The following is a 23,212-nucleotide window of genomic DNA, read 5'->3' on the forward strand; positions in this document are numbered from 1 at the left end:
TTGAAAAAAGCTATATGACATGATAGATATTTCACTTATAGATCCTGTAATAAATAAAATTTACAGACGGCAGATAAAAAAAAACTGTCCTGTAATATAGTTGTACATTATTTATATATTGCAGTTTGTGATGACAAAGTATTATTTGTTTATAGAATGAAAAATATGTAAAACATTTTATTCATTTATGTAGACCACATTAAATCATACGATTCACAAATCCATGGTCCAATCTATGTTCCAGAAAGTGCTTTGTGTGCTATGACGTAATATTAACACTAATTACAAAATCTTAAAACATCTTAGTTTTCTACATAAACAGGACTTAATCTTTGTCATTAGTCATTTTACTGTTACTTTTGTTACCTTAAATACGCCATATCGAAAATCGTTATAAACATGCGCATTGTGCATAGTAACAGTGAACAACAATCATGGATGCATGGACTGGAAATAATTCATGAGGTGACGCTGAGAGAGCTGCCACTTTCACGGAAGTGGTCACGCAATAATAGGTCTGTTTGATGGAAAGACGATTTCTAGTTTATGTAGTCATTAATATTTAATTCTTTGTCTTCTTTTCGAAGGGCACTTAGCCTGTCAATAGTCATTTACGGCTTTTTATTGATCAATCAAGAGCAGAATACCACATACGTTTTGTCTACAATCAATCACACCAATATTTACGTTGCATTAACGATTTTTCAGTTTTATTCATTTAACACTACTGATTCAATTGTAAATTTATTATGTCCAGTTTGCTTATCTACTGGGTGAACTAGTCGATATACCGCGAGGAGATTCCAATGTGCTCACGATTATAAATTGTAAGATTTATGAATCATAGTGACGATTTTTATTAAAATTTTAATAAATATCTTAATCTAAAACTAACAAAATTATATTGGTACTGCACGTGTATGCATGTGTGTGTGTGAATACATTCAGGTGAGTGTGAGCTTAATTGTTGGAAAATACATATAAGTAAATAGATTATCACACATTTAATTCAAGGCAACTGGATATAAACTGTCATGACAACAGGTATGGGCGGGCTCACATCATAAGAAACAATTAGAAAAAATTATGTAATGAAATAAATGTAGGAAACACATAAAATCAACATCATAATATAAGCTAAGTCAAGCCAAAAACTAGTTTTGGTAAAATTTGTTTCAAATGAACTGTTGGTGTTATTACTACAAGCAAATACACATGCACACAGCAGGACCATGAGTAACTCTGAAAAAGAATCAGAGATGGAGCCAGATGGTACTCCTGAAAGTTCGGAGGAAATCTACTCATCTGCCATCTCTGCAGTAGCTCCTAAAGTTTTTCAGCAGGAGGAAAGTCAGGTGGAAGTGTCTTCTTCCCCTGCTTTTCAGTGTCTGGATGAGGTGAGAAGTTTTTTTTTAAATTTATTTAATATTCTCCACTCATATGTAAAAGAAGATCATTTTTTATTTTATAGTGGTTACTAAAAAAATTTAAGAAATTATTAACAAGTTTTTGTTAAGGTCTAAAGCCCATACTATAGTAAAACTGAGAAATGTTCTTAAATGGGAATTTTTAATTTGCTTGCCTGAAAGTGATGGTAGTTTTTGCTTGATGTCTACTGCAAAAATGATCCCATTTTATACCCACACTAGATGAGTTTAGTTATACATATTGTAATATATTACACTTGGCTGCTTTGTTTGTGATGATGTGGCCTCATTGATTGTGGAATACCTACCAGAAGCTTGCCTTTTGTTTTTCAACTCTCTCACTCCTTTCTATTTACTTTTTCACTTGCTTGAGCACACTCATATACACAAAACATCTTACTCACTCTCTCTCTCTCTCACACACACACACACACACATATAATGCACATAGAGCAACACATATTTGCACTTATTAATGTTATTATTATCAGTTATTTCAAAAAGGAAAGCTGACAGGCACCAAAGTATCCATGTTCAAGGCAAAGTACACAGAACTTCACGAAACATTGAAAAGGTGACATTACTCTTATGTATTTATAAATATACTTCAAATTATCAGGACTGATCAGATTAGAGTTGGTGCATGAGAAAAATTTACTTTCAGATAAACAAAATAAAATTTTACTTTGTTCTAAAAGAACACCTTATGAGATCATAGTGCATATAATTATCAGATTCCCACCCCTACATCAACTCCCCACAAACCACATCTTTACAGCCTACATTATCATACATTATTCGTGTTTCAGACACTGAGACAATTGTGTAATTAGGATCAGAAATTTAAAACTGATTTATCCATATATTTTACAATCTTACATAGTACAGTGATACCTCGGTTCTCGAACGCCTTGACTTTCGACCAAATCGGTATTCGACCAGGAAATTCGAGAAAATTTTGTCTTGGAATTCGAACAAATATTTGGAACTCGAACATCCGAACGTCCGAGATGAGCCGAGTTGAGCCGAATGGCGTTCATTCTGCCCAGCGCGCCTTGCTTGCATCATCAGTGACAATAACCATCCCCCTTCCCTCCTCCCTCCACATTCATTCCCTCCTGCCATAAAGTTTGGTACAGGTACAGTAAATGAAACACAATTTACTGAACTCTACAGTACATTTTTGTTGTTTGTTTTTTTTTTGTTGTTTTTGTTTTAATAAATACACTTTTATTTCTTATTTCTTGTTGAGACTCATGTTTTTCTACATATTATATACAATTTAGGCCAGTAAATAGGCATTTTCTGGGGCTTGGAACGAATTAATCCAGTTTCCATTATTTCCTTTGGGTTTCATTGCTTCGGTTCTCGAACAATTTGGTTCTCGACCGTCCTCCCGGAACGAATTATGTTCGAGAACCGAGGTATCACTGTAGTTTAATTACAGCCTAGTGTCACAAGAGAATAAGATTGCCTACTTAATTTAAAAAAAACAAAAACATGGATCCCAGGGACTAAGATCAATCAATAATGCAAACATCATTAAAAAAATCTGTTGAAATCTTGATGTTACCGTTGGTGAAAACCATTGATTTCAATGTTCTCCAGGATGTTTGAAAATGAAAAGAAATTACTGCGTGAAGCAAAGGAATTCACTCAGGAGTTGGAAAAGCAAAGAGTTGAGTTGGAACGGGCAGACAACTTTCCAGAAGCTTACAATACAGAGCCAGCAAAGCTTCGGGAACAGCTGCTAAAATATGTAAATGAGCTTGCAGAAACAGAGGAGCGGCAGTCTCGTCTAGAATACAAAATGGAAAGGTGAGCCACAAGGGTGACAAAGAGCAAAAGGAAGCCATCAGTATGATACAGGGGAAAGCACAATACATTCTGACAATACAGTGCATGCCAAAGGCTTTTACTTGTTCATGCTTGCATGCCTGAAAAAAAGTGTGAGCCTACATCATTAGTGATGAATATCCATTTTAGATCTTATCTTTCTTCTTTATTTGATGTTGGTTCTTTTTCTGATCAAGTTCTTTTTTAGTTTCTTGTTTCTGACTGGCACCTTTTTTCTTGTAAGTTAACAGCATTGTCTATACTTTAAGGACACATGTCTTTTGTAATCAGAAACTTGTCTCAGAAAAACTTGTGCACAACATACTGGAAAACTAAGCATTTTTCTGTTTTCATAGTTTAAGAGAAGAAAAGAAAATTCTGGAACGCGAATATGAACGACTACCTAAACAAGGAGTAAGTAACATGTTTTTATATTTATTTGTGCTTATATCTATATATTTAACTAAATATGTATCATCATCATCAAATTTATATTGTGCTGCAACTCAGCAAAAGTGAGGCTTAATGGACTTTACAAAAACCGATTGAAACTTTTACACACGCACAAAAGTGAAAAACTTCCTGTAAAGCAGCCCTCAAATGCCCTGCATACCCGTAACACCAGCTGGAAACACGACCTTACAAACATGGTCGTATGAAAATAGAAAACTGTATAGCTTGCCCTGCACGACAACTAAACACTTGCTTCCATGTTGGGCTTTTCAACGCCCAGTCTGTATTGTCAGCACGACAGTCACTGAAGCGTGTTGATATTGTAGAGTTTGTAAGATCGCCACCTCGATATTTCCATCGTCACTGACACGTGGCTTAAACAGCAAGGTGACGACTTTGTGTGTGTCCATCTCACTCCAGTGGGCTACTGTCTGAAATCATTCCCCCGTCTTACATGTGGAGGCGACATTGTTATTATCTACAAATCATCACTTGCCAAGTACCTGTCTTTTACTATTGCTTTATCTTTTGAATGTGTACAAGTCTTTTTTTCAGCTCCCTATTGCTCGATACACCTTTTCTGCATCTATAAACCCCCTCCGAGTGCCAAGAACAATCTCAACCTCTATCTTTTACTCAGAATTTCATGATATGCTGGACTATGGCAATGCGCTCATTGGACCCGCAGTGCTTCTTGGAGATGTTAATGTCCATTTTGACAACAAGTCTCATCCTGGCACAGTAAAAATGTCAGAATTGTTGCACACTTTTCGTCTCGTCTAGTCTGTTTTGCAACCCACTGATAAAAGAGATCACATCTTGGACTGGGTCATGCATCGATCTGATGACCGATTAGTGCAATCGGTTGATGTTTCTTAAAGCCTCACATCTGATAATTATTGCGTATTAATTGAACTTGATCGCAGATGCCCATCATCGGCGCCAGATGTTAGACTCGTTCGATCGTTACGTAGTGTTGATATACTGACATTACATGTGGATGTAGTCGCATTCAAAGCACAACTGCAAATGACCCTGCTCCAGCCATCCTCTGCTGAGCAACTTTACTCTGTTTTGCATAGAGTTGTTGATGACATGCCCCAGTGTCTCCACGTCTGATGCGCCAGTCCACATGGTCACCTTGGTGTTCACAGCTCCGTTTTGAGCTCCGTGTCCTGAAGTGAACTCGCCGGCGAGCTGAGAGTTTGGACTCAACCTCCACAAAGAAATTTATAAGGCCGCCCAGCTAAGAGTTGCAAAATGTATCAACAAGGCCAATAAGAAATCATATCTTCAGACCCAAATAATTAATTGCACCTCCTCCTAGACACGTTTCTCATCAATCATATGATGATGACGACATCCAACTATATATATATTGCTCCACCCCATCGACTGAGTCTCACTCTGCTATCAGCATAATAAAAGTCTGTATTAGTGAAGTCAAACACTGCATGGTGTCAAACAAACTTAAACTCAGCGTTGATAAGCCCTCTTGTGTTCGAGAAGAAGAAGAAGAAGCACATCTTCACTCGTTTGTCCACCAAGTCACATCAAGGTGGGCGAAACCAACATCACCTTTGCGTCCTCCATCAGGAATCTGAGATTCATTGTCACTGCAGACATGACTATTGCTAAACAAGTTACAGCTGTTAGACTGCCTATCCTGTTCGACAAGTCACAGCTGTCTGTCTGTTATGATAGACAAGTTACATCTGTCGCTCCGTCTGTCTATTATGAACTACGCAAGATCAGCGCCTTCCGTCACATTCTGTCTACGCGCGCTACCAACACTCTTGTCTGTGTGTTTGTTCTATCCAGGCTTGATTCTGCAACTCGATCTTGCTGTGCTGATTACCTTCTTCACAAACTCCAGAACTCTGCTGCGCGTCTGGTGCTTAGAGATCGGAAACGGGACCACACCACCCTCTCCTTCGTTGTCTACACTGGTTTCCCATCCGTTCTGGCATCCAGTACAAACTGTCCGTGCTGTGTTTTATAATTTCTTTGCTGGCACCTGTCCTGATTATTTCTCAGAACTGCTCTTCCCTTACATCCCAGCTAGACAACTCCGCTCCTCGTCTGATGATCCTTACTCCTCCTGTCACCAAAACAACATATTACCACAGGATGTTTAGTTATTGTGCAGCGAAACAATGGAACTCTCTCCCTTTCCCATTCCGCCACCTAGCCACTATTGAATCATTTAAACGTCCACTTAAAACGCACCTCTTCCTAAACATTACTCCTAACAATCGTTCCCCGGAATGCTAGTCCTTTTTCACACCCTTCCTTTTGCAATATGTTACTCTCACCTCTTGTTCTTGTTATTTAATTCCTTTTTATGTTTTCTGTATTGGATTTTATTGTTCGCTAGTCCTGTTGTTTATTCCTTTATAGTTCAAATGTTATTTGTTTGTTTTCCTGTCCCTCGTATGTTCTCCATGTTTTGTTCTTGTTCTTAAGTGCTAAGAGCAAACTCCTTAGGAGTGTGAGCATGCGCTTTACAAATTTTGTATTTATCATCACTATTGTTACTATTATTATTCAAACATACTTGCACAATTTACACATAAGTATAATACGCAAACATACACAGACACGTTTCAACTAACATACAGGCATAATTTTATATATTTTTCTACCTCTCACAGATATGAACAAGTATAATTATATGTGTATACATGCTCGTAATGTTTCTTTGTTGGTTCTGTCAGTAATATAAACTTCTGTCCATAGTTTCACAGAGACACAAGAACGTACCCATGTATTCCTCTATCCCATCTGTAAAACTGTTTAGAAAATAAGGAACTTAATTTGTATTTAAAATCCACCTTGACACGATTACATCATATATGCTTGATCATGTACCAGTAAGATCAGAATCTTCGCAATAATTTCACCGTTTAACTGGGTGTTAGTATCTTTGGTTTACTGGTGAGCATTTCTTTGATAATGCTACTGTTTGGTTTCCAACATTTTTGCAGTATGTTTGCAATTATATTTCAGAAAGCGGTATCTTCAATATACAGAATGATTTTATCATTTGGCTTACTGTGCTGCATGATGTAATAAAAATGTTTTTGCTTTAGCAAATTGAGAAAAAGATAAAGGAGCTTCAAACAGCAGCAGAGGAGATGCGAAAAGAGATTGCAAATCGGCAGATGGAGGCAAAGAATTTACGAGAAGACCTGGAGACCACTCAGCGTCAGATTGCAATGGACAGCAAAGATCATGAGAAGCTGCTGGAAGAGCTAGAGGACATCAAGGTTTGTAGGAGGTAGCCAAACAATTCCTACCCTTGTCTGGTCAGTTTATTCTTGTGTGACTCCTCTCACCTGATCCTTCACGCTTAGTCAAGACCTTCTATACTTTCTGTTTCTTGGATATCTTAGATTGTGATCCACTGGTTGATAACTTACCAATGAAACCTGATTTGTGCAGTGCATTGACAGATTTTATCTAAAATAATCATCTTTCACAGAATTTTTTTTTTAAATGTTTTTAGGCTGAACTTGTTCAGGTCAATGCGATACCTGGGCAAAAGGCAAAAGAGACTGATAAAATCTTACGCCAGAAGAAGTAAGCATTGTTCACCCATCTTTAAATTTAGCACATCATTTTTTTTTTTATCAAGTTCGACAAAGCGTCAAATATAATATCGCTGTGCATAACTGTATTTTCTAGCTTTTATTCCATCATTAATGAGGTAATGCCACTCTGTCTGCTTATTGATTGTTATAAACCACTTGGTATTCCATCACCACCTCCACTCAGCGAGGTAGATTTGCAGCTTCAGCAGCAAGAGAGTGAGTACCAGGAGCTAGCAGAAAGCATGCGGCAGCTGGAGAGTCGGCGAAAACTCTTGGAGGAGGAAAAGCTGGAGGCTGACACAGAGCTAGAAAAGCAACGCGTACTTCTGGACCAGAGGACTCGGGAACTTGAAATGCTGACCAAAGATTTTGAGCTAGCAAAAGAACGGGAGGCTGTTCTAATGGGTGATAGGTAAGGCTTTTTGCGATACTGCATATTCGTCATTTGTAGAAACTATTTGAAGAAAAGAAACAGAAAACGTTCATAGCAGAAGGAAAAACTAGGTATGGAGTTGGAGATGGTAAAAATTACCTCACGAAAAACAAGTGAATATTAGGCATAAAGTTTTAGGTCACCATCAGTAGCTAGAACCACTTTGTCATTCTTCTCTCAGATCATTAAAATGATGCTAGTCAATTTCTTGAAGTAAATTTTCCAAAAATGTAAATACCCCAAGTGGATTAACTCTGTTGGTCACAGTTTGTATTGCTGTGTCTGCATAGAGCCACCTTGGACATGAATGTGCGACACATTGTCATGGAGAAGAAGAATCAACATGACACTCACTCACGCAAATCCCGAGAAAAGGAACGGGACATACGGATGCTGAAAAAATCAGAACTGCAGCTGAAAGTGGCAGAGGAGTCTCTTAATCATATACAATCTGTTTACGAGAAGCTAAAAGCACAGGTGTGTGAATTCACCATAAATAAACATATACATGAATATTTGTAACTGGGACATCAGTTATATTTCCTTTAGAACGTCAAAATGTCGATGGCTATGAGAGGTATATGTTAATAAAAATGCAGCCTATGCTATATTCTTTATGCAGTCTAACACAACTTTTAATAGTGAAAGCGAGAGTGTTCTGGTATTTGTTATTTTTCCAACATTGTCCCACTAACAGATCTCATTTGCTAAAATTCCTATTACAAACATGGGCCTTTAGCATGTCTCATATCTGCCATAGTTTGTACTTCTGCACTAGTGGTTTCTTAGCTTGCATCTTGAAAGCTACCTTTTGCATGAATGACATTTATTATCCTCGACCTGAAACCTTATAAGCGATTATTACACAGATGTGATCCAGGCACTGTTACTATGATTTCATGATCCTTATGCAAATTAGGATTTTGTTTAATTGTGGGTTTATTGGCTCAAGGGTAAAGAACTTTCACTAAATGGGCAGTCTTCAGCTTTTAAGTTCTGGGCCTGTTCATTGCAAACTTTTTTTTTTTTAATAAAGTAAAAGACATATTGAAGCAGGGTCAATTTTGTGAATGTAATTTTCTGGACCGCTGTGAGTCATTTAACAATGTATAGCCAACCCTCTTTTGGTTATCGAGCTTCCAAACTCTGAAACACCCATCTCTTTAACATTAACTATAGTTGTCTAAAGTGTTAAAGCATTCGTTTAAAAAGCATCTGTTTCATAAATATTGTTGTAGTCTGCAGTTTAGATTTCACTAGTAACTTTGCATAGTTTTATTTTGTTTTCTTTTTCTGTCATGTTACTATTTTTTTTTTTAAGTTGTGTTGTATTGTACATCGTCTAACATGAATTTTTCTGCTCTCTTAATTTTTAAATTTTTTATTCAAAAGTGTTGTTACATGCTCAGCAAGCAATAATAAGTATATTGCTTTAAAAGTCTTTAAAGATATCTGTATATGTAAAATACTTAAACTGTAATCTTAATATATATTTTTGTGTCATGCAGGTCAGTACCCTGCCAAAAGGGGATGAGGCACAGGTGAAGAAGCGAGATGACTTGCAGAAAGAAGTGGAGCAGATAAAACGAGCCCTTGCACAACAGGTAAGTTTGATCAGAGCTAATGAATACATGGAACTAGAGAAAATGAGGCAAAAGAAAGTCAGAAACAATCAAAAGTTTTCACGCATGTGCAGTATATGTAAGTGGAATGAACCAAATCAGAAAGTGTTTTTTACTGTCTTTTTTGCATTTTGTCTGTTAATTTCCTTTTTTTGTTCTTAATGTTGCTGAAGTCTGTACCTTGTAATGTTGATTATAAGAGATCCTTACCTGATATTATAAGTATCATGTGCTTAAGAGAACATATGGCAAATATGTGGTGAAAATATATACCTTGTATTCAAACGCTATATGCAGCATTTCACAGCATTTATCTTAGTTTTTATGAGAACTCCCATAAATTCTTTCATGCCTCTCCTATATATATATCTTGATGAAAAAACCCTTCTGCATACCAAAAGGATCACAGACCTGCTCAATATATGAATAAGTGATTGTCCTCTCCTTATCTTCTGCTTATGAATAAGTATATCACTTTGAATAAGTATATCACTACAAGAGAGAGAGAGTAAACAAGTGTTATGTGATCAAGTGAGAGCTTGTGCATGTGTATGCATAATATCTTCATATATTCATCTATGAATGTGTGTATGTGTGTGTGTGAATACCTGCACAGAACTCTCTCACAGCAGTGGAGCATGTAAAACTGGAGGCCAGTGCCGCAGAAGAGCAGAACTTGCTGTATGAACAGAGTGACTTGCGTATTGAGGTTGTTGAGCTCACTCGCTTGGCTGCCATCAAGGTAGGGATGTGTGTATTGTACCAAATGCACAACAGAATCCATCAAAATCATTCATCTTGCACCCTAGAATTTTCACAGTGTGGTAAGTGCACTGAAGCAATTACTATCACTCATGTAAACTGACAAAAAATCATACCTAAAAGTGCAGCATCTTTTTGTATTCACCCAAAGTTTGCTATTAAACAATGACAATGACAGTATTTTTATCCTCATAAAAACTACACACCCAGTGTGCACACCGCCAGATCTCTTTGATAACAAACTAAGAATATAGTTTGATCAATCTCTCATCAAACAAAATAACTTACAATAATAAAAAAATATAGTTTGATCAATCTCTCATCAAACAAAATAACTTACAATAATAAAAAAATATAGTTTGATCAATCTCTCATCAAACAAAATAACTTACAATAATAAAAAAATATAGTTTGATTAATCTCTCATCAAACAAAATAACTTACAATAATAAAAAACCCAACTAGTCATTCATTCATCAGAAATAGATGATAATATCAACTAATTACTCATCCATTCTTCAGACAGCAAGTGTGAACAGACTGATGCAAAATGGACTTGTCTTTGACTTGACTTGCTTGCATCATGTCATTCCATCTTTTTACTAATGGATGTTTTAAGGCTGATGAACGAGAACAAAAGGCAAGAGATTTCATGAGAGCTGAGATGAGGTACCACCGAGCTGTTGAAGACCTTAAAACCAAACAGTTGCAAATTCAGGATCATCAGAAGAAGTCCCAGGAGGTTCAAGTAAAGTAAGTCTTTAGGAGTGATATCTCTTTTCTCTTTTTTTTTTCCAAGTACTGCTTCTATGATGGTTGTACTTCATTGCCACAGCTTTTTTTTTGTGAGATTCTAACAAAAAATTATGTCACTTCATTCAGTGATACATTTATTGAATATTTGGCTTAATCTCAAGAAATTTTTTGTAAATGTTTACTGCACGGGCATGTTCCCACCGACCCACAACCCACTCCCTTCTTTTGTGTTAAAATTTAGTTCTCAAATATCGCAAACATTATAAAAATTGCTCTTCCAGCCACTAGCTGCTGTGTCCACAAAGTTTCTTTATTTTATTTTAAAGCCATTGTGAGATGCAGCATAAACCACTCTCTAGACACCATGGTGACCTGTAGTATGGATCCTTGTCCACTCCTTCACATGATATTTTCTTGCAGTTGACTACACTTCTGATAAGTGCTTTTTATTAGGCTCTTTTTTTGTGACTGTAGTAGCCAGGACACTTGTTAAAAAAGAAATGTAAACCATCCTGGGATTGTTTTGTCTGCCTGTAGGTTAAAAGATTTTGCAAAGCTATACGATGTCATCAAGAATGAGAGAAACAAATGTGTCAACCTGATCCAGGCAAGCACACAGAAGGCTGCAGAAATGAAGGAGAAAATAAAGATTTTGCAAAATGAGGTTGAAATTCTTCGTACAGCTGTGATGCAGAAAGAAAGGTGAAAACTGGGATGCTATACTCTCACTATTGGGGGGTCACTTTTGGGTATGCTGAGTCCTGAGAGAGAAAGAGAGAGAGAGAGAAAAATAATATGCTAACATTCTTCTAATAAGCTACTCATGCTTTAGCTTGTTAACTATAGCAGTTTTTTTTTCCCATCTCCTGTACATGTGAGCAGACAGCTCCAGAAACAGAGGCTTAAGCACATGAACAGCATCGTGATAAGGGACGGGCTGCGGAATGAGATGGCCAAGCAGCAGCACCTGGAGGAGGAGATGAAGGAGAAGCGAGAGCAGCAGAAGATGGACATCGCCAAGCTGAACCTCATGATCAACCTGGGCGAGGAGCAGATGGTCAAACTACGCAAGCGTTACGAGAAGAACGTGCAGCACCGCAACGACCGGCAAGTCATGATGACCCCGATCTCTTTGTCCACACAGCCCTCCCCTCCATCTGTGGATCTGTTACTTTCTTTCTTTCTTACTCATTTGAGTGTGTGTGCGCGCGCGTGCGGGTGAGGATGGCTGAGTGTATGGATAGGTGGGGGGGGGGGGGTTGGTGTTTTACGCCGTGTCAGCAACTGAGGCTATATTACGGCAAGCAGCCAGCCCTGTAAACAGATGCCACGTGCAGAGAAAGAACAGCGTGCCCGAGACGAGAAATGAACTCTGGGCAGCCAACCTTCACTGTATTGGTGACAGGCGTTAACCGTTGCGCCACCAGACCGCTCAGTATGGATAGGTGTATGTGTGCACGCACACATGGATATATCATGGCATGTGCTGTGGTGTATGTATGTGCTTATTAATAATTATGTTCACGAACAATTATAAAGTAAAAGTAAAGATAATTAATGGACTTCATTTAACGCATAACAATGTGTACTGTAGTCAGGGATGGGGAGTAGCTGTAGCTTAGCTACAGCTACTGTAGCTGGCTACAAATTTTGTAGCTTGTAGCTTAGCCGGCTACAAATTTTAAAAAAGTAGCTTTTAGCCGTAGCTACATTTTAGAAAGTAGCTGTAGCTTGGCTACATGTTGGCTACTTTCACGACCATTCGTCGACAGCGTGTCAGCAAGACGACGACAGCCACTGCTCTCACTGCTCGGTGTGTTGACAGCTAGACACCCACGTGACTCGCACGCTCAGTAACCGCAAATACGTACTGTGTCGTCCACGTGGCGAGAGCGATTTGAAAAACAAATGTGGACGTACCCATCAATTTCGAGCCTTACTTGAAATTCTTTACATTTTGTGAAGCAACAGAGAGTGGGTATACTTTCAAATGCAAGAATGGGTGCCGCAGCACGAAGTACTCAACGAACAAGACGTCGGCGTTTAATTTGAGAACGCACTTGCAGGTAAGTTCGTTGAGATTTTCATCGATCTTCATTCTTCATGTTCTTGATTTTCTGCTTTTGGAATAGAGGAGTGTACATGTTGTAAAGATTGTGGAAAGGTAAGGGGTTGCATCAACGTGATTACCGCTGGGGCGACGACTGATCAAACTGCTGTCTTTACCGTTTCTGTACTATCTATTTAGTCTTTGTCATAAAGTGTGTGTGTGTGTGTGTTTTATTTTGTTTGTATGAAAAAAGCATGAAGGACGTTTGAACAGTATGGTGGCTTGAAGGATTTTATATTTAATGCTAGTAATTTAATATGACAATTAGCTTGGTAGAAACTTGCTGTGATTGTGAATGGACTTCTAAAATTTTGTTTCATTTCATGTGTTTATTTTAGAGGAACATCCACTGCTTGCCAGGCAGTGGACTCAAGACTTGGAAACGTCACGAAAGCGGAAAAGGGAAGACGACGACCAACCCTCTGTCTCGAAGCTCTTCAAAGTGGAACACAAAAGTACCGTTAGCAAAGCAGACGTCAATTCCGCCGTCCTTGATTACCTGTTGGAATGCAACCTGTCCTTCTTGCTGGAGAACGAGAAGTTTTCAAAGTTCGTGTCCCGACTCACTGGCCAGGAAACGCAGTTAATGAGCAGGAAAACGGCGAACCAAATGTTGGAGGTAAGTTTTACTATTTTTTTTTCTTCCTTTTTTGTTTGTTTTACTAGTTGTATTTTAAGTAGGGTGATGTATCCACAATTTAATATCTTTTGTTCTTGGTCACAGAACTCAATTTCATGTGCCTCGACTACTTGCAGGGCGAGAAGTGCGTGGGCTTGGGACACCTCCTGCCTCAGCTCAACCACCCTCAAGATCCGCATCGAGCAACAGAAGTCAAGCTAGAAATCTGTGTCCTAGCTACTGCTGTCTGAATGGGTTGGAGACCAGACTTGCTGATGCCTATGAGGACAAGACACCCTGCTTGCAATTGTGTCGAACCCAAGGTGAGGGAGAGTTTTCGTTATTTCAGTGTATTTTTTCTTCATTTATAAGCTACTCTGTGTCACTGTTCTTTTGAGAATGAGAAGAATGTGAAGCGCTTAGAGCTCAGATTACACGAGAATACGCGCTATACAAATATCGGTAAATAAATTAAAAAATAAACTTTTGACGGAAGGTGGGGGGATGGGGGTGTTGATTAAAAAAACAAAACATAATATTCACTGTCACTGGTCTTTTGACTCTTGCCTACAAATCAAAATCTATCTGTCTATTCCTCTTCGTGCATCAGGTTGCACACGAGGCCTCAACCAGAGTCCGCCACCGATGTCGATCAGCTGAAACCCGCTCTAGGTGACCCCATGTCCAGCCCTTTCCCTTCATCTCCCTTTCCACTGTTCTTCTCCAAGTTTCCTTTGGGCGGCCTCGTTTTCTTCGGCCGTCTGGAGTCCATCGTAGGGCGACTGTGGAGAGGTCTGCTGTCTGCTGGCGGAGCACATGTCCAATCCATCGCCAACGCCTTCGTTGAACCTGCGTGGTGATGGACTCGGTGTCAGTTCTTCGGTGGAGTTCTTCGTTGCTGATGGTGTTTGGCCAAAAGATGTTAAGTATGCGCCTGAGGCATCTGTTTTGGAAGACGTCAAGCTTGTTACTGATGGTTTTGGTCATCTTCCAAGATTCTGATCCGTAAAGGAAGGTGCTGATCACATTTGACTGGAAGATTCTCAGCTTGATCTTCTGGCTGATGTTTGTTGCCTTCCATGTGCTCCTGAGTGAGGCGAAGGCCTGGCTGGCTTTCGCCAGTCGGGCTCGAATCTCCACCTCCGCATCCCCGGTGTTTGACATTTTGGACCCAAGATAGGAGAAACTGTCAACTTCCTCAATCTCTTTCCATTTAGTTTGATGCTGTCTTGGACTCTGGCGTTCACTCTCATACTTTTCGTTTTCTTTGTGCTGAACTTCAAGCCAAGGTTTCCAGCTGTTTCTGAGAAGGCCTTTGTTTTTTCATGCATGTCTTGGTGGCGGTGTGACAGCAGGGCAATGTCATCAGCAAAGTCCAAGTCTTCCAGCGTTGTTGTTGCTGTCATAGTCATGTCCATCTGATCCCTCTCCTCTCACTGTCGGTGGAAGTCTTCATGATCCAGTCCATGGCCAGGATGAAGAGGAACGGCGACAGAATGCAGCCCTGCTTCACCCCGTACTGACGTTGAAGGGTCTGTGAGCTCCGTGTCACAGACAACCTGGGATTTGAAGTCGCTGTACAGCATTGCAATGACTGAACAAGTTTTGCAGGGACTCCGTAATGCCTCAGGATCTTCCATAAGGTCTCGCGTGGATGCTGTCAAAAGCCTTCTCCAGGTCGATGAAATTGATGTACAGCGGTGTGTTCCATTCGTTGCTCTGCTCCAGAATCTGTCGCAGAATGAAGATGTGTTCGGAGCAGGATCGTCCAGGACGAAATCCTGCTTGCTGTGGTCGGAGGTCTTTCTCAAGAGTTGCCGTCAGTCTTGACAAAACAATCTTGCTGAAGACCTTGCTGGTGAGGAAAGAAGTGTTATGCCCCTCCAATTATTGCAGTCTCCAAGATCTCCTTTCTTGGGTAACTTGAAGATGAGCCCTGTCTTCCACGCAACAGGGACCTGCCCTGATTCCCAAATTTGCCTGAAGATTTCAGTCAGCTTGGGAGCTGTCACACTTATATCTGCTTTCAACATCTCTGCTGTTATTCCATCTGCCCCTGGTGCTTTGCCGCTCTTCATTGTCTTGACTGCTGCTGTCACTTCTTCCAGGCTTGGTGGTTCTGTGCAGATGTCAAGGTCTATAGCTGCTGGCTGGATGTCTGCAAGCTGAGGGGATCGTCTGTTTAGAACCGACTCAAAATGTTCCCTCCAGCGCTGTAGTTTTCCTGCCTCTCCCTCGACGACATTACCGTTCACGTCTTTCACTGCACATCACTGTTCTTAAACCCGTTGTTTAGCTGTTTGTTTATCTTGTACAGTGTCTTCAGGTCATTTTTAACTTGCTGCATTTTCTGCTTCATCTGCCAGTTTCTCTATGTGGTCTCTTTTGTCGGTTCTTGCCATCCTCTTTACCTCTTTGTTTAGTTTTGTATATCTTGTCTGAGTTGTTCCTTCAGGCGTTCAGATCTGGTGCTGTTGATTCTTTGTTTGACTGACTTTCTCTCTTCTATCTTCTTCCATGTCTCTTCTCTGATCCACTGTTCTTTCTTTTTTCCGTGGAAGCCCAGTATTTTCTCTCCTGATTCCTGTAAGACTCGATTGAAGTCGTCTAAGGTCATCTCTTGTTGGTCTCCTAGTGCTTGGAACCTGTTCTTTACTTCCATAGCAAAGGCCTTTCGGTGGCTGGATTTTTCAGTTTGCCGGAGTCCACTCTCTGCTGACGTGCCTGTTTTCCTCGTGATCGACGCAGCTTCAGAGAAACTGTGGCTATCACAAGAGTGTGGTCACTGGCAATGTCTGCTCCTCTGTAGGCTCTAACATCTTGAAGTGAGCTCCTCCATTTTCGGTTGATGATGACATGGTCTATCTGGTTCTTTGTGATCCCATCTGGTGATGTCCATGTTGCCTTGTGGATGTCTTTGTGTGGGAAGGTGTGCCTCCAATCAGTAGGTTGTTTTCTTCACAAAAGTCTGCCAGTCTCTCTCCGTTGTCATTGATGGTTCCGATTCCATGTTTGCCCATGACATGCTCCTGTAGGTGTTGTCACTTCCCACCTTGGCATTGAGATCGCCGATGATGAGCAACATGTCGTGGGCTGGAACGCTTTCTGAGGCTGCCTGGAGCTGATCGTAAAAAGCATCCTTGTCTTCTGCCTCAGAGTCATTTGTTGGTGCATAGCAAGCTAGCACTGACAGCTTGGTGTACTTTGAATGGAATCTTGCTCTCAAAAGCCTGGGTCCATAAGGCTTCCATTCCAGCAGTGCCTTTTCCGTTTTCTTGTTGAGGAGTAGAGCTACTCCTTCAGAGTGCTGAGCGTCTGATCTTCCTGAGAACAAGATGGTATGTCCTGACGCTAGTCTCCTCTTTCCCATGCCGGTCCATCTGACCTCACTGACTCCCAGGATGTCCAAGTTGTAGTTGTCAAACTCCTTGACTAATTGGAGCATCCTGCCAGTCTGGTACAAGGTCTGGACGTTCCAGCACCCCACCCTCAACTTTTGCCTCGGCTTCAGTAAATCCGCTGTCGGGGCGCCAGCTCCCTTTCGGGTTTGGCTGTCATTCATCATAAGTCCAGTCTCCTGGTGTGCTTCATTACCTTCGCCATCTGTGACGAGTTCTCTGGTTTTAGTTTCTGTAACATGATTTTTTTTACATGGTGGGTGTTAGCCCTACCACAACCTATTTTACCTCTAGGTGAGGTGTCCACCTTAGTCGCCTCTTACGACATGCCTGGCTGGATGGCAGGGACCCTATTCTTACAATGCTGCTAGGCAAGCATACCCTGGGGTCCCACAGGGACAAATCAAAATAAGTACATAAAAACCAGTACATTTTATAAAATTAATTAAAAAACAACAATAAGAAAAAAAATTTAACGAAATTAAACAAAGCATTAATTATTGTGCATATTATTGTTTTCAGGTGCAAGTTGATGTGGACTGGGGACCAAACCCTGCGTGAGAAATGCAGATCCCTCTTGACTGCAGAGGCAGCATTGATGGACACGCCAGTCCAATCCCCAACCAAGTGCTCAGCTGAACAGGCAGACTTCATCATTTATGAAGAAGTTACGCACCCCTGAGACAACTACCTTCCTGATGTCTGGATTGTCGCAGAATGTCAATGAACTGGACAAATAGCCCACGGTCAAACAACTCTATCTGCGCACCAAACACCGTCTTGCCAAGCAGTGCTGCGGTTGAGAGATAGTTCAGTCTGGCAGGACTTATCATGACAAAGCTGCGCACTAGGGGACAGACAGCAACTTCGAGGCCAAAGTTCTGGTCAAGTTCAATTCCATGGAGGACTGAAAGCATGTAGATTTGTTTTAACAGTATTCACAAATTATCAACACTAAGTCAAAAGTTTGTTTTTATACCTTTGCATTTTGTTGTTAATATGGAGTTTTTTGGTGGTCTCAGATCAGAATAAAGGTCAATGTATATAAAAACCAGTTTTTGTGTTAGCAAGTAATATAGTGTTTTGTGTGTATGTTTGATGTTTGTGTATGTTGCTACAGCCAGCTGACTACAGCTAACTTGTTATAACATCACGCTTTTAAAAGTAGCCAAAAGAAGCCAAAAGAAGCCGGCTACATTTTAAAAGTAGCCCAAAGTAGCTGGCTACGTTTTGGAAATTTGTAGCTGTAGTGTAGCTGGCTACATTTTGAAAAAAAGTAGCTGTAGCGTAGCCGGCTACAAATTAAAAGTAGCTTGCCCATCCCTGACTGTAGTGTATCATTTTTACATAAATTATTTGTTTCAGGGGCATCAAATTGATAGAAAGAAATGAAGAAGTGTGTGTATTCTATGAAAAATTGAATATTCAAGGTAAAAAAAAATATATTTCAAGTGTTTATACGTGGATATGCATATTTCAGCATACAATCAGTGGAAACGCTGGGGACATATGTGAATCAAGCATATTATAGGATATTTGTGACATAAATTTTGATTTCTTGTTGTTCAGGGTGATATGTTTGTATGTTTCTGATTAAAAGAAATGAGGTATCCATCGTTTTTCGCTCAGATTTGGGGAAATAGCCTCTAAAATTGGAAAAAAAACACTGGTGGAGTTTATATCATACCATATCATCAAAGATTTAAAAAGTTAGTTCTCAGGAAAGAATGATATAGTGCTGTAACCTCTTAGACATCGGCTGGGGTATGGACACTGGGGCTACTAAAATTCAGGTTGATTGTAATGTGTAGCATTTGGCAGGTAAGAGTTCCTGACAATGCTTTCTTCTAGTGACAGACCTTCTCGCTTTCCATTTCAGAGCAGATGATCCGCAATGGAGAGGTTGAACTCAAGGCTCGGGAGGAGGAAATCAGATTTATGCGCTTGCAGTCCCTCGAGGAACAGCGTGCAATCGACCTGATCCAACAAAATATGCCAATAAAACAACACCTGGAGGACGAGCTGGTGACGTTACAGATTCACCTGCAGCAGTGCCAGGACCGGATGATCGAGCTGGAGAGGGAGCTAGAAAACCCGTATGATGAGAAAAGAGTGAGATTCTTGGCTGGAAAAGATCCAAGCCCAGCTGAAATTCTGAATAAAGTTGAAGAGGTAAGCGTTTGACTAATACTTCCTGCTGATGATGCACATAAATGGTTTCTTCAAGTTGTCTTCGATTCTCTTTAGCTGCTGTAGGTTTAATAACACTTTGAGATAAATTAAAACCCTTGTGTGCCAAGATTTACCTTAAGAAAACTTCTTTGACTGTGCAATTTGGCACAAAAAGAGAAATGGCCGTTGTGGAGGTTGTCACACGCTGACAATTAAGTGTTCCAGATATAAGATTTGAGACCACAAATCTTTTCTGTGTTGGCAGCAGGCAGTGTCCCACTGTACCACTGTACTGCCAACCATAAATGGAAAATTCTTTTCCATTGTTATACTATGAATGGCGTCACATCAATGTGACATGTTGTGTACACTCATCTGCAGCTGGAGTCGAGGCTGGCAGAGAAGGAAGAACAGATGTTGGAGAAAGATCTGGTGTTGGAACAAGTGCAAAGAATGGTGGACCGGATCCGTGACAAGGCCCAGGCGGGCAAGGACGACACTTTAAACCTTGCCAAGAAGGTAAGTTTTGATTAGAGAAACGGGTGTTCGTTGGAACATATGCTATTCTTCACGGTAGCGACAAGAAATGAAAAATCAACCTTTTTCAACACATAGACAGCTGTGTAAAATAATGTCCTTAATCTGCAGTGTAGAACTTAGGTCTTTAGAGGACTTTGTCTAATCCTTGATTCCATGGGATTTTACGTATCTCTGCGAATAATTTTCAGTTGCCATCGTTTCCATTAAGGCGATTGCTCATATTATGTTGACTTGAACCTTTTTGAAAGAATGAATTATCATGTGTGTAAATACAAAAATTGTCTACACACAGGTGAATGAGACACAGGGTAAGATCAAAGAGGCAACGAGAAAGATGATGGCTCTTGTTTCTGAACTGTCTATGACACAAGCACAAGCAATGACCCTTCAGCAGCAGGTAAGTGCAGGTGATAAAGCAGGTGAGAGAAAGAAATGTCAGGGTTTTTAAAACAGACACTTTCTTTTCGCGTAGTTCTGCCATCGTTTGCAGTCCTGCTTTTTAACCTGTCACCAGGTGAAACAGGGAGAGTCAGAACTGGAGCAGTGCTACCTGCATATGGAGAAGGGCGAGCCACCAACACTATCCATGGAACAAGAATGGATGCGTTTTGTTCGTGATGATGGTCGACGCCAGGAAGAGCGCAAGGAGAAAGCCCTGGTGAGTGCTAGATAGTTGGTGGGCTAGAGAAAAAAACCCAGGTTTTTGATGATTGTGGACAGATGGGCTAAAACAACATCAGGTTATAAATAAGGAGGGCTTGTGTTTTAGCTGCCCCGATTTTTCGACTTACTGGTATTTTCTTTTTGTACCACCAGTCAGAACTGGTCTTTCGCGCTGTTTGCCAGTAACCGTAAATGTGAAATATTTTTCAACCCTTTTTAGATTCAGTTTCATCTAAATGATTTTGTTAACACGAATTCCTTTGTCAAACTAGCAATTAATTAAAAATAATTTACGTTATTTGTTTACTTATTTTCTGCCGATTAAAATAGAAATTTGAGTCAGTGGCTGTATCATGAAGTGCCTATCGTGTTTTGAAATATAGAGACTGACCCCTTTCCAATATGTTGCGCTCTCGTCTATGACAAGAAATTTGAGTGCATCTCGACAGAGCAACAATTAAACTGTTCCTTGTTTGCGATTGTGTGACACAAATGTGTCAACTTTAAAGACACATTCATTTGTGAAATCTTTTTATATCGTTTGTGTCACCAGGCCGAGGAACAAGAAGAACAGTACAAGCTATCAGACAATGTCTACACCACGGCGGAACCACGGCCGAATGCCTACATCCCTGATGATGACATCGAACTGCCCATCCCCAGGCCCTATGGTGCGAATGCGCCCTTCAAGCCCTCGGAACCAGGCTCTACCATGCGTCACATCCGCAAGCCAGTTCCCAAGCCGATAGAGATTTAAAGCAGATGCTTCTCAAGACCTCATGAAAGTTCAGACCGAGAAAACTAGCACACCTGGCATTCTGGACGCTGGGATACACACTTGTCAACTCGCCTCTTGTAACCAAGATAAACTTCTATAAGATGGTTTTGTTTCCACGAAGGGCAATGTATTATAATCAAGTTATACAAAATCCTGACTGTGATAAACATAGTAGCAAAGGGGAACAAATAGCTTATTGGAGTGAGCAGGAGAAAAGAGTTGACATCCATTGTCAAGACTATAATTTAAGACTCTCTATAACCCTGTCTCCCACGGCCTCTGGACAGAAAGGGATAATGTACCTTTGCATTAATTTGCTATATGAAGCTCTACAAGTGTAAATAATGTTCTTGCCATTTGCTATGTATCCATTTTTGAAGGCATTCATGTTAGAAAATAAAATTCAGCAGCTGGCTTCACGCATCCCATCCAAAAGTATCATTTAATGCCATGGCAACACTTAAAAACGATTCACACGTTAAAGCTACTCATCAACTGAGAGCAGGAGAAATAAATCCTCTATAGACACATGATTTATAATCAAGTAACATTTGCGACCACAGAAGTCAACTTCTGTCTGCTTACCTAGGGTAAAAAGGGAACAAGTAATTAAATAACATGCACAAAAAAGCTTTACATTTCTAGAAATTAAAATGTGTGGGATTTTCAGGTATTTTGGTGGAGTTTAGATATTTATTGCAGTATTTTTATACCGGCCTTAGTGGCTGTTATATTTTCTGGTGTCGTGTTCGTTATATGAACAATTTTGGTCTCTGTCCAAAGTGTACAAATAAAAAGAGAAGGACCGTTTGTAATACATGTAGTAATAATACGAACACAATAAAGTTATGAAAAGGACAACGGCTATTTAGCCTTTTATGTAGCGGAATAATAATGGAAAAGAAGTAGCATCGAAACAGTTTCGATAGCACGTAGCAAAAAAATTTATTTTTTGAAAAATTGTTTCTCTTATTTGGAGCGACAACTCCCCGCATTTCTTCCCACATGCAGGAAGTGACGTAGTGTGTCGATTAACAAGACTAAACTGTGTGATAGTGCCAAGTAGGCATGTCTGTGATTCAGGTCAGAAACATTAAATCGTGGGTGACCAGGATCGAGGGTTAAATGATGGTTTGATTTTTTGTTGTTGTTGTTTTTAAAGAGAGAACGTTGCACTCCCTTCGGTGCCATGAGGCAGCACCACTGCTGACTTTTTTCAGAGACTGGAAAAAAGGAAGACAGCTGTTTTAGAAATTTAAGCAGTTTTGGATAACATCTTGGTGCCAGAGATGAACAAAATTTAAAGATTCGAGATAAAATAGTCCGAATTTATTTTTGATGATTTGCGAGGTTAGGTTTTCATTGAAGCTATTATGAATTTGTTTTTCCTTCCCTGCTATTATCATCGTCCTTATGTATGGTCAGATCAACTTGAAACCTAGAAAATAATGGAACATTCGGGAACGCAAAGGGCCTGGGAAAGAAAGGTGAACATTAGCTTGCTGGAAGATGGTTAGGGCTGTAAGAGTCAAAAGTAATTACAAAAATAAAAATTTTTTGATAACTTAAAATAATTGAACATAAAAAATAATCGTCCAAGGAACATAGCTGCGAAATTTCGAAAATTGAAGAGTGAACTAACCAACGTTTGAAGCTATTGGTCAGGAGCTCCAAGAATCCTGAAATAAAGGGACTCAGCGAGGAGCAGAAACAGACACAAACATCTTGACAGGAAAAGATGGACGTCTAGACTCTAGAACATGGGCTGAAGAATATTTTGTTTAAAACGTATAGTAAAACTGTTATTTCCTGGACAGCAATGAGGTTCATTTGTCCCTAGCATTTCTTGTCATGATAACAGGCTTCAGCTTGTAGATATTGTCTAGGTGTTTGTTTTTATAATACATGTATATATATATAATATAAATATAAGCTATAAATATAACTATCTCTTAAGTTAAGGATTTTAAACACGCTCTCTGCGTAGTGATGTTTGGAAACCAGTTTTGGGGATTCGGGGAAATGCTATCTTTAACTCATCCCAGCCATT

The 23,212-nt window shown here is 39.9% G+C and overlaps 1 protein-coding gene across 4 annotated transcripts; it reads left to right on the top strand.

Moving 5' to 3' along the window:
- Positions 1-408: 408 nt before the first annotated feature.
- On the top strand, positions 409-22,294 carry LOC112572392 (coiled-coil domain-containing protein 146-like). 4 transcript variants are annotated; one of them, XM_025252054.1, is made up of 21 exons: positions 409-515; positions 758-827; positions 1,226-1,397; positions 1,919-2,001; positions 3,036-3,245; positions 3,620-3,677; positions 6,809-6,985; positions 7,225-7,298; positions 7,494-7,721; positions 8,033-8,219; positions 9,251-9,346; positions 9,981-10,106; positions 10,746-10,879; positions 11,420-11,584; positions 11,765-11,989; positions 18,375-18,439; positions 18,889-19,181; positions 19,563-19,700; positions 20,014-20,118; positions 20,236-20,379; positions 20,938-21,141. In XM_025252054.1, the coding sequence occupies exons 3-21, from the start codon at positions 1,233-1,235 to the stop codon at positions 21,139-21,141; spliced, it is 2,877 nt and encodes a 958-aa protein (XP_025107839.1). In that variant the 5' UTR covers positions 409-515; positions 758-827; positions 1,226-1,232. The 4 variants fall into 4 exon arrangements, with proteins under 4 accessions (XP_025107839.1, XP_025107840.1, XP_025107836.1 ...); XM_025252055.1 differs by having other exon boundaries at positions 1,229-1,397; XM_025252051.1 differs by lacking the exon at positions 758-827 and having other exon boundaries at positions 414-515; positions 20,938-22,294.
- The last annotated feature ends 918 nt before the right edge of the window (positions 22,295-23,212 follow it).

The sequence above is a fragment of the Pomacea canaliculata genome, linkage group LG9 (assembly GCF_003073045.1).
Source record: "Pomacea canaliculata isolate SZHN2017 linkage group LG9, ASM307304v1, whole genome shotgun sequence".
Taxonomy (NCBI): domain Eukaryota; kingdom Metazoa; phylum Mollusca; class Gastropoda; order Architaenioglossa; family Ampullariidae; genus Pomacea; species Pomacea canaliculata.

Bases quoted from the DNA above. Each gene is read 5' to 3' on its own strand.
- LOC112572392 (XM_025252051.1), top strand. From the start codon at position 439: ATGCATGGACTGGAAATAATTCATGAGGTGACGCTGAGAGAGCTGCCA. The intron at 1,398-1,918 runs GTGAGAAGTTTT...TATTATTATCAG, and splicing joins CTTTTCAGTGTCTGGATGAG to TTATTTCAAAAAGGAAAGCT. The intron at 7,299-7,493 runs GTAAGCATTGTT...ACCTCCACTCAG, and splicing joins AAAATCTTACGCCAGAAGAA to CGAGGTAGATTTGCAGCTTC.